Source organism: Coenobita brevimanus, chromosome 37 (genome assembly GCF_032717465.1).
Source record: "Coenobita brevimanus isolate Jiangsu-jjx chromosome 37, ASM3271746v2, whole genome shotgun sequence".
Taxonomy (NCBI): domain Eukaryota; kingdom Metazoa; phylum Arthropoda; class Malacostraca; order Decapoda; family Coenobitidae; genus Coenobita; species Coenobita brevimanus.
In genome coordinates, this window is record NC_136990.1 from 1,607,275 (window position 1) to 1,618,583 (window position 11,309).

The 11,309-nt window shown below is 40.5% G+C and overlaps 2 protein-coding genes across 2 annotated transcripts in view; one reads left to right on the top strand and one right to left on the bottom strand.

The window, feature by feature from the left end:
* The window catches only part of LOC145396383 (uncharacterized), a 50,924-nt gene extending 46,818 nt beyond the window's left edge, over nt 1-4,106 (bottom strand). The window contains exon 1 of the mRNA XM_080269775.1: nt 3,968-4,106. Within this exon, the coding sequence (XP_080125901.1) occupies nt 3,968-4,106 (139 nt within the window). The remainder of the gene's footprint in view (nt 1-3,967) is intronic.
* Nucleotides 4,107-4,854: 748 nt separating this feature from the next.
* Nucleotides 4,855-9,899, top strand: LOC145396361 (beta-1,3-galactosyltransferase 6-like). The gene is made up of 2 exons (XM_080269754.1): nt 4,855-4,897; nt 8,835-9,899. Exon 2 carries the CDS (start codon nt 8,856-8,858, stop codon nt 9,897-9,899), a length of 1,044 nt encoding a protein of 347 aa, XP_080125880.1. The 5' UTR covers nt 4,855-4,897; nt 8,835-8,855.
* Nucleotides 9,900-11,309: the final 1,410 nt, after the last annotated feature.

The following is an 11,309-nucleotide window of genomic DNA, read 5'->3' on the forward strand; positions in this document are numbered from 1 at the left end:
CCACCTCCCTCACATACACTCTCCTCATCAGTCTCTCACTCTCCATCCTCTCCACACGGCCAAACCAATAATACACCTTACAACTGGGATCAGGTAGTGTATATATAGCAATTCAGTTTATATTTTTCCAGATATCATGTTTGAGGGAGGGGAAGGCCAAGGATGAGGTGGAGGGATGGAGTGGAGGGTTATATGAGAGAGGGGGTTGTAAGCTGGGAGCAGAGCAGTGAAATGGCAGGGGACAGGGCAACATGGAGGTGATTTAGGGACTAAACTGGTAATGTCAATTCTTAAAAATCTCTCCTAAACCAAGTAAAACAATCTGATGGCTGGAAAAATAAAATAAAGATGATGTATTCAAAATGGAGGGGTTAATACTGAAACAAATTAATATAAGAATTGCTCATAATCACCAGTTATACAGTGAAACAACAGTAATTCTTCCCTCTCGTAGCCCCATCACATTAAGCATATCAGTAACCTGAATTTTGCGGTTGTATATACTGTATGTTTCGTATGTGTTTGAGAAAATTAGGAGAAATTCACTGAGGTGGTTTGGACATGTGGAGAGAATGGAGAATGAAAGACTGAATAAGAGGGTGTATTGGTGGAGGATTAGTGCCCCTCCCTGTAAAACAATTAACTCTAAGCCATTGGCCACCCCGTCTGGGATACATGGCGTCTGGCAATGATGATGATGATGATGATGTAGGTGAAGTGGAGGAAGGGAGAGGGATGGGGAGACCAAGGATGAGGTGAAGGGATGGAGTTGAGAGGTGTATGAGGGAGGGGGGAGTGAGTTGGGGGGAGGGCAGTCAAATGGTGGGTGACAGAGCGACTTGGAGGTGTTTTGTCTGTGGCCACCCTTTGTGGGATTAAGGCGTCGGGCTATAGATGGATAGATAGATAGATGGATAGGTAGTTAGATATAAGTTTCTGGTGGTGGAGATGGATAACTTCATGTGGTGGCACAGATATGGTTGGGTGGTGCAGCTGCCCAGTTATTTAAATGTCTCTAAATCTCCTCCTTATCCCCTGAATGAAGGATGGTGAGCAACAAGGGGACAGTAACTTCAGCCTGTAGTCCACCGAGTTCACATTCAAATGGCCTGAGGTTGTAAATACTACTATCCTATGCTACAGAAATACTTTAATGTGTTCCTCATGTTACATTTTAATGAACAATGCTCTAAAATGTCTTATTTAACAGCTTATACAGACTTCCGCCTACCGTATGTAATGAAGTAACTACAATAAATATCTTTAACCTGCATCACCCATAAGTTGCTGTATTACCACTAATCCTACCTGATCTAACAAAGCATTCCTTGGTTAAAAGGCAGACCATGGAAAAAAAAATAATGGAAGGGACAATAAGTGAACAGATTTCCAGCAGCTACTGTTCATAAAATGCACAGCTACTGGTACTGTATTATACTGTACATCATTACAGGGTACGGTAGCTTAATATGTGACACAATAATGCGTACAAACAGCATGGAACCACACCAGGAATTTCACTTCAGTATAGTCCATTGTCACCCAGAATTCTACTTGGTGTTTGTGATACTAAAATATACAGTAATCCTGGACAATGGAACAACTAACACTTTGTCATTTTTCATAAACCTATATTGAAGCTGTACTACTGAATATGACATTGAATTTTAACATGTACAGTATTTATTGATGCCAGTCTTATAGTCCACAGCTCTTGCATAAAAAATTAAAATGTGAAGGCTGCACTTTCAAGTCTCGTGGCATTACACTTTTTTTCAGTTGGCATTGATTGGCTGGAGGGTTTGGTGGGTTAGAGGAAGCCTTCTTACTCTACTATCCTATCATTTATTCACAGAATCTGATACAGCCACAGCATTCTCTTAACATACAGCCTTGAACAGACCACTCAATCTGCACTGTTTGCTTTCCTTTGTACTTTACTACTCCATCAGGGGCATTGGGGCCTGAGGTTAGGGTACTTGGTCTAGAGATTTAGGGCAAGAATGACCAGTCACTAATCCCTGGGTGGCATTTGAGCAAAAAAAAAAACCTCATCAGCCCTTAAATGAGGTGTTTCTGATATTGTACACTGACACAGTGATAATATTTTTAACTCCATTCAAAAGAGAAATGTATTTTATATTTTACTTTTGCTAACACCTGATGATTTCATTCAACTTCAAAAATCTACAGTGGTCCCTCACATTTAGCGTGGTTCGAGTTAGCGATTTTCGTGTTTAGTGATTGGTTAGAAAAGGTACCAATCCCGTGCATTTAGCGACAGTCTTACGTGTTTAGCGATGTGGGGTGTGACGTTGTCCCATAATGCCCCGCCCGTCTGCCACCATACCGCCATTGTTAATGTATCATTGTTGTGAGCGTCACAACAAGCAACAGTCACACTCCTTTCTGGTGAATAGATGTATAACCATACAGTACTGTATCTGTATAATGTATTGCTAATACAGTACATTGTGTTTCATTTTCAGCACTTCAAGTAGGAAATCGGGGATCAAAAGGGTGACTTGGAGGATAAGCGCAGACTAACTGATATGATATTTTTCCCATATAAAGTACACTTCGCATTTGGCAATGGTTTTGCCAGACTAAATTACTAAATGCGAGGGACCACTGAATTTATAAAAAGATATTGATGAAGGCTATACCTAATATTTCCCATCTGATAAGGCTGTGGGCTGAAAAAAATTATCTGAAGGTACTACAAAAAAAAAAAAAAAAAAAAAAAAAAAAAAAAGGTGAAGTGGCAGGGGACAGGGCGACATGGAGGCGATTTGTTTGTGGCCACCCCTTACTGGATAAAGGCATGTGGCAAAAGATAGACAGAGACTACAAATAAAATAAAAATCATGTCCCTGATTCACGGATTAATTTTCGTTAGCTAAACAAAACACGAAATGAAAAAACTCACAATGAATGTCATGTAGAGGCTGATGTTGAGGGAAAAAATATAATAGGTAAATTCTTAAGTAGTTTGGCAGTGGGAAAGAGTGGACTGGTTGAGATGAGAAGGAGGGAGAGAGAGATCATGAATTAGCTGAGAGATAAGTTGTAAAAATATGTAAGACTGAGTGCTAACAAGGGAAGAGAGGTCATTACTGAACAGAGACAGGACAGGTCAAAAGATATGGTATGACTTGAAAGAGTGTATGTGTGGTGTGACATGAAAGAATGTGAGGATGTGTGGTGTGACGTGAAAGAATGTGCGTATGTGTTGTGTGACGTGAATGAATGCGCGTATGTGTCATGTGACGTGAAAGAATGTGAGTGCTGGTAAGAATGGTGTGATGTGAAAGAATGTGAGTTGGTGTGGTGTGACGTAGGAAGAGGGGGCATTGTTGTTGCTGCAATCTCAGTCTTAACAGAACATGAACCTAGTAGACTGTATGCTGTAGCTGCCTTCTCCTGCAGTTCACCATCCTCCATGAAGAGGACTGGGAAGAATCTGAGGGATGTTTGCATAACCAGGAAGCAGAATCACCCAGCTATATAGATGTCACCAAAGGAATCTCCCTAGCATCAGGTCATTACATCATTACAGTGAACTGAGTAGGGGGTGGGGAGGAAAACCTAGATGTCATTTGTTGAAGTCACCCCTCTTAGGCTGCGGTGTCAGGCTACAGAGTGACTGAAAATAAGTGAAATATTCTAAAAGAGGGAAACAGAGATCCCTGAAGGAAGAAGCTGGGAATAGGTGTGCAGAGACTTAGCAGAGATCTTCATCCTTTTCATCCTCTATCCCAGGGTCCAATGTCAGAAAGGGACAATACTATGGCCCTGCATCATTTCGAGAGCACTTCTTCATGACCATCGCCATATTCCAGTATTAATTCCCTGTTACAGCTCAGCATTCATGATGTAGAGATGCCAATTATACACCTCCTTAAAGTGAATGAAGTATAATGTATAGGACAACAAATATTTAAATTAGACGTATCAGACACTTTACCTTCCTCAGTAACGTTATAGTCAGACGTGAAGACCTCCTCCAGTTGAGTCTGGTTTTGCAGTTGGGTTGTGTCTATGTCTTCCTGCGTGGGGCTACAACTCTTGCTCTCCCTCTCTCCCGCTTTATTGGTGCAGCTCATCCTTCATCCCCCCAGTCCTCCTCGTGTTTCGCCTTCAATATCCCCAACCGCCATGGTCCTGTCCTTCCTCAGCAATGCTCTGACGTCCACTAAACCCGCTTCACCTGCACAACTCAATGTTTTCCTTCGGTCGCCATGGGCAACGAGGAAGCCTTGACCAAAACAAAACAAAGCGGCATGGCTACCCGCTTTCCCTTTAAATATGGCTTCCTCGTAAACATTCCGCTTTCTTTTTAAAAATGGCTTCTTGCTTTCCATTTAATATATAGTAAACAATCCGCCATCCCTTTAAAATAGTAAACATTATTCGATAGTAAACCCTCTTCTGCGTTTAAATAGCTTTCTCCCTTTCGCTTTCAATATCAAACTTCCCGTTTTCCCTTTAAAATGTAAGCTTCTCGCCTTTTTCTTCAAATATTAGACTTGAATCTATGAATTTTGTAATTATAAAAGTTCTAGAGGGAAATTTACCCTAAAAATTTTGCATTCCTTGTAAGAAAAAATGAAATGTAGATGAATTATATGACTCAAACCAAGGTATATAAAAAAACCAAACAAATCGTGAGGCTGGTCGCTGTCTGTGTGGGCTGTGGAGGGGCTGGTTCCTGATCATTTATGAGAAAAACCAAGAGAGGAAGCTACTAGGAATGGCCTGATAGAGAGAAAGGACACGTGTACAGCTTCAGTAACACATGTGGAGCTGGTAATCTGCATCAGTAGTGGCGGAAATGTGTTATCAATACGTATGGTACTCGCCCCGGGGGATACGCTGAAGGGGTTAACCGCAGAAGGTATGGCTATTTAAACAAACTAATAATGTAACCCTGTAGCCTTACTAATATTTGCATTTTTGGACAATTAAGTTTATTCTGATGATGTTTTCTAACCTAACAACCGTACATAACTAGCCTACCCTAGTCTCAGTAATCTATCCTAGCTAAACTAGTATACCATCTAACCTAATCAAATAGCTAGTAGTAAGGGCTTTGACTGTCCAATTTTGTAGTGAGAGCCAGCCTTATTAATAGATTTTATACAAATCTAACTAAATGTAAGCATGATAGTCGCATTATTTTTATTAATTTACTGGTGTTCATTTTTTAACATGACAAGGTTAGGGCTGAAGAATGGCAGGGTAATGATGTACCATAGATTGCCTTAATGGTAAGGTTAATTTAAGTTTGGCTTGTAATATCCATAAATAAGGATCCACAAGGAAGTACTGTATTATTATAATACTGGATAAATTTAAGGACTAAAACAAATGCAAGTAGCTGTTCATACTATTATTATGATGATGATGATTATTATTATTATTATTATTATTATTATTATTATTATTTTGGTGTTGCTGAAGGATGCCAATGAGATATACCCTGTAGGCCTACCATAATATATATATATATAATGAATATATATTTTTTCTTAATGCTTGTTTTATGACATGAGTGTCAAATAAAACACTGACCTAATCTAATTTAACCTGACCTAACCAAACCTAACTTCAGGTTTGAAATATTTACATGAAAGGTCAAGTTTCCTTAGGGGTATCAGTGTTCCTAGGGGTTGGATTTTTGTATTTGGTTATGGTAGCTTATATTGAATTGGATTAAGTCTGGTTGGCCTTTTTATATTTAGGATTGGCTTTCCAGATATTGGCAAGGTATTATCATATACGTTTGGTTGAGGCAGAGCATAGGGCCATCTCAACCATGGGTACTGTCAATAACCAGTCAGTGATGCCATAAGCTCACTAAAATAGGCATCCTTGGCTGGGGATTAAAATGCTGAGAAGCCAAGAGGAAGGAAGGACTACACATATATATATACAGTAAAGTTTTGAAGGCCCTAGTCAGCTCTGGGTGTTTTAAATTTAGAGGTACTGGGTAACTGTGTGAAGCTATAGAACGCGGTGAAGTTTTTTTATTTTTTTTTGCCTATCTGTTGGAGCCAAGATTTCGAGGGCTTGAACGATGAGTGAATGGAAGCGTGGCCCATTGAATTGAGGAATTATTGGCTGTTTTGACATTGCTACTCCTGACCATGCCCTAGGGTGGGAAAGGAGGTCCAGTTGATGATGAACTTAAAGAACACAGGGGCAGAGTTATTGATGTGAAAGTAGTGTGGCCAGAAAAGGTTGTGAAATGTTTAACACAGTGCTTTTTAAAGCAGACTGGATAAGTTCTGGGATAAACTGGAGATTAGATTAGCTGGAGAGGTTCTGGGATAAACTAGAGATTAATAACAATAATAGTTAACCATATGAGCTCAGTGACACCATTACCATCTACCAAAGTACCTTCCATGTCCAAGAGTCCAGCATAGAAGAATTACAGACATCCTGGCTTGGAACCAACTCTCAACCCCCACAATCTGATGATGCTGTATGGTAGAGTGACCTGGGCAGTAAAGGAGGAGGATATTCGCAGGCTCAAACGTACAGAAATTACAATGATTGGGTGGATGTGCAGTGCGTCCCTGCATGCAAGGTCTGGGGGGGCTGGGTTTACGATGGAAGAGTCGAGAGGTAGGATGGGACTGGAGTGTATTGGTGTTGTGATGAGGAGAGGTAGATTTAGATGGTTTGGGCATGTGGGGAGGATGGGGGATGATAACTGGGTGCAGAAGATGAGAAGTGTCAATATTGGGGTTGGGGTTGTGAGGGGTAGACCGAGAAAGACGTGAGATGAGGTCATTATGTGTGACCTCAGGGTTAAGGGACTGAACAGGGAGGCTGCTATAGATTGTGCTGCATGGAGAGCAGCCAGTAGGTGACCAATGTCGGCACATGCAAGCATGTTGGAGCCTACAAAAATGAAAATGAAAACATATTGGTTAACGATTATCTTCATCGTAGGAGAGACTTTTCAAACTAGAGGGGTTTATGCAGCCTTATTAAATCCTCCAACATGAGAGGTCCTAGTTGAATAAAATCATGTGGAGGTGGCAAGAATGAAATGGAAAAAATGTGTTGTTAGATTGAAGGGTTAAGTAATGTAGTGTGTATAATTCTAAGTAAGATATGCTGTACACATTCTTCTTATGATTGTTCCCTTCCCTGTATCTGTGTAAATTAAGATCAGGAATGGGAAAAGAATCATGGAGAGAGAGAGATTTTCAAATAATGAGAAAATAAAGGAGCATTGTGGCATTGATGTGGATGTGATTGAAAGTGTTAGGAGAAATACTTTGAGTTGGTTTTGGGCATTTGAAGGGGATGGAGAATGAGACTGCGTAGAAGAGCGTATGTTAGTGAGAAGGAGAGGGAGACCGAGGATGAGATGGTAGGATGGAGCTGAAAGATAAATGAGAGAGGGAGTGTGAGCTGGAAGAATGGTAACCAAATGTGGAGGTGATTTTGTTTGTGGCTATCCCTTACGAGGTGAAGGCAACTGGCAATAAATAAATAGGTAGATAGGTAGAGGAATGTGGTATTGTGTGTGAGGCTACTGAATTTAGATATCTGGTTAGGGGACTGCTATACCTTTGACCTAGAGAACATCATCTTTGTCCCCAGTGAAGGTAGATGGTGGAGATGAGTAGGCCAAGAGGAAGGCTGTTTTAAGCAAGGGAAAGGAGTCGACTACTGAGGATGGCTGGATTGGTGATATGACAGTTCAGAGTGCACGGGTAAGAAAGGTGAGGGATAGAGTGGTAATGTGTTATTAAGACAGAGTGAGTGACCCTGCAGGCTGTCCATGTCAGCCTTTAACCAAAAATGGAGTACAGTAATATGGAGTAAATGATTGATTGATTACACTAAAAAGATCAGTATCAGCATAACAGCGAAGGTCATTGTTGCACTTGGGATTAAAGAAAACTTTTTCCATATGAGAGGAAAACTCGAGTGACAAGCCTTGTAATATGTTGGCTGGGTAGGAGAGTTCCCTGCTTAGCTAGGTTGATGTGAGAGGAGTTCTAGTTTTGTCAAAGTACAATGGTCTGAACTTGCAGGATAATTGTAGATTTAGAGACAGGACATTATGAGCCTGGCGCATATCCTACATACTTGGTAAACAAACTGCAATGTGTAAAAGTATGTGAGCATATGAAAAGAGACACCTACTGTAGTGCTTTCACCTTAACTCAGCCAGGATTTTAGCCCTTCTGCAGCATATTCCATGTAGCTCAGTGGCAGAAAAAGACAGTGCTGCAGCTTTACATCATTTCCATTGCACTACATTGATTTTAGCATCATATTCTAGTGTCAGTCTGTTGTTACAATCTGAGATTCAAGATGGAAGGATGATAGTTTTAGGCCAGGGTAGAGCACTCACTTTCAATACCTGCCATGGCTTATAGGGCACATGACCATTGTGAGATGAGCATGTTACCAATGATCCTCTGAGCACCATTCATCATTTCAGATAGGCCTAGCCCTCTAAATGTTGATGGCAGAAAAATACAGTACGTTTAATATTAATATCTGAGGGCTTTTTTCATGCTTGTGGTTTGCTTTAATGGTATTTACTTATTACTGTATTATTTAGTGGGAATTAGTGTTAAGATGGTGATGTTTAAAGGAATTTTATTGTAACTTGCCCCAGATTTTCATCCTTTTGCAGCTTATATCATGTAGCTTAGTGGCAGAATAAGGCAGTGCTCTGACTCCACATCCTTTCCATACAAGTTAGAGAGATGGCAGTTTTAGGCCAAGTTAACTTAGAGTAAAAGGGGTTTAGTTGTTTTGCTTACTCTTTTCCCTTTTCCTCTCTTTTTGTTTTTTAGGTAATATAGTCATCCAGAATTATGAGACGGAGTTCAATTATGCTTACTTGCCGGAGGCCGCTACGCAATGCTGTCTACATATTGTCTTGTGTGGGAGCGTTTGTACTTGGTTGCCTTATGACTATGATGTCAGTGGACCCAATGAGTTGCGATTATAACCAGTGTTCGGAGAAGATAAAGCACACGATTGCAGACGACACAGATGCCTGGCTGGGCTCGTGGAAAAGAAATGACAAGGGCATTGAGAAGAGTGTTTTTCTGGTCATTGTTGTACTTACAGCTCCAGGCAATGAGGAACAGAGGAATGCAATGAGGCAAACATGGCTTAGTGATGAAAAGTCCGATACACTTCATTTATTTGTGATTGGTACCAGTAGCTTAAACCCAGAGCTGAATTCATCCATTCATATCGAACAGAAACGTTTTGGAGATCTGCTTTTACTCAGTAGTTTTGTTGACTCATACCAGGCACTATCAAAGAAACTATTGGCAAGTTTGGTCTACGTCCACTACACCATCAGGTTTCGTTTTCTCTTGAAGTGTGATGATGATACTTACGTCCAGTTGCCCCAGCTTCACAAGGAACTAAAAAACGTGCCATACAAACAACGTTTACACTGGGGTTTCTTTGACGGACGAGCAACACCAAAGAAAAGCGGTCCTTGGAAAGAACTGGACTGGTTCCTGTGTGATCGTTACCTGCCCTATGCACTCGGGGGTGGGTATGTCCTCTCATCCGATGTCATTACCTTCATCGCCACGAATTCAAAATACTTTAAACTCTACAGGAATGAAGATACCTCACTCGGCGTCTGGCTTGCCCCCTTGGACCTGCATCGCGTTCATGACACTCGCTTCGATACGGAATATAAATCAAGGGGATGTAACAACAAGTATATAGTGACCCATAAGCAGAGCACAATACACATGCGGGAGAAGTTTACCTCACTGAAAACCACCGGACTTCTGTGCCAAGAGGAGTTTCAGGTGCGGAAATCCTTTAATTATAATTGGAGTGTCCCCCCTTCACAGTGTTGTATTAGAAATGATACCTCCTTACCATAGATTATTTTATTTAAGTCTGCCATTCAAAAGTATTATGTAGATGATCCAGTACGTGAAGTGGAAATGTTGGGTGGGGTTATTTTAGGCTATTTATTTAAGTCTGCCATTCGAAAGTATTATGTAGATGATCCAGTACGTGAAGTGGAAATGTTGGGTGGAATTAGTTTATTTTTTTAAGTCTGACTCTATCGGATACATTTATGTGAAGCTACGGAATGTGGTGAATGTTTTTGGCATATTAGATAGAGCCAGGATTCCAGAGACTTGAATGGTGAGCGAATGGAAGCATGGCCCATTGGATTGCGCAAATATGGGCTGTCTGGACATTGCTACTCCTCACCCTGCCCTAAGGTGGGAAAGGAGGTCCAGATGATGATGATGATGATGATGATGATTCAAGTCCGACATTCAGAAGTATTACAATCCGTTATGATAAGTGGAGATGTTGGGTGGGAGAGAGAGACATGTTGGAGTTTGAATTCCTTATTTTCTCCAGTGCTTCATACTAAACAGAATTCTGAAGATGGGTTCTGTGCAGCCCAAAACATTAGAAAATAAAGAATTTATGCTCCAACCTATGTCTTTCTCCCACCCAACATTTCTGAAAGTATTGTGTTTATATTTGCAAACTGTATGTACTCTTAATGTCACAAAATATTAGGCTGTAAATTAGTTACGAGTAGTGATGATAACCTTAAATAAGATCTAGCTAATGTTTATAATTCTTAGTGTGTTTTAAAGGTATATTTTTGTATTTTATTGCACCAGATAATCTAAAGAAATTGGATATCATGACAATGGTATATATTAACTATTTAAATTTATTGTGGAAGAACAGTCCACGTTATCCACCATGACAGAGATAATTCACTGGTGTGGTTAACCCTCTGAGTGTGGGAGGCTTCTGTGATCTGCATAAAATCATTTGTCATAGGTTAGAATTAAATATGAAAGTCTTTATTCCTAGCCAGATTGTTGATAATAGTAGTTTTTAATATATTTGGTGATCTGTGTTTCTGTAAAGCATAGTAAAATTGTCTATCATTAGCAGAAGTTAATAAGTAGGTAATACATAGCCAAAAGGTTAAACTACATGTCCATCTATCCATCTGTCTATCTACAGCCAGATGCCATAATTCCGTAAGGGGTGGCCGTTTGTCTTTGGGTTAGTTGTTTTACGAGGAGGGGGCACTAACCCTCCACCAACCCACTTGTTGACACGGAGGGAACATATATGGGTTGGTTATATGGTTACCTCCCCGTGTTGTCAATGATTTACTGGCTTACAGGAAACCATTAGGCTTGTCATTCAGTGCCAAGCCACCTGAAAATGAAGGAAGAGTAATAAAAAGTGACAGGAAAGATGGGAGAAGTAGGAAGAGAGGAGGACAGGCACGGAACAAAAATGGT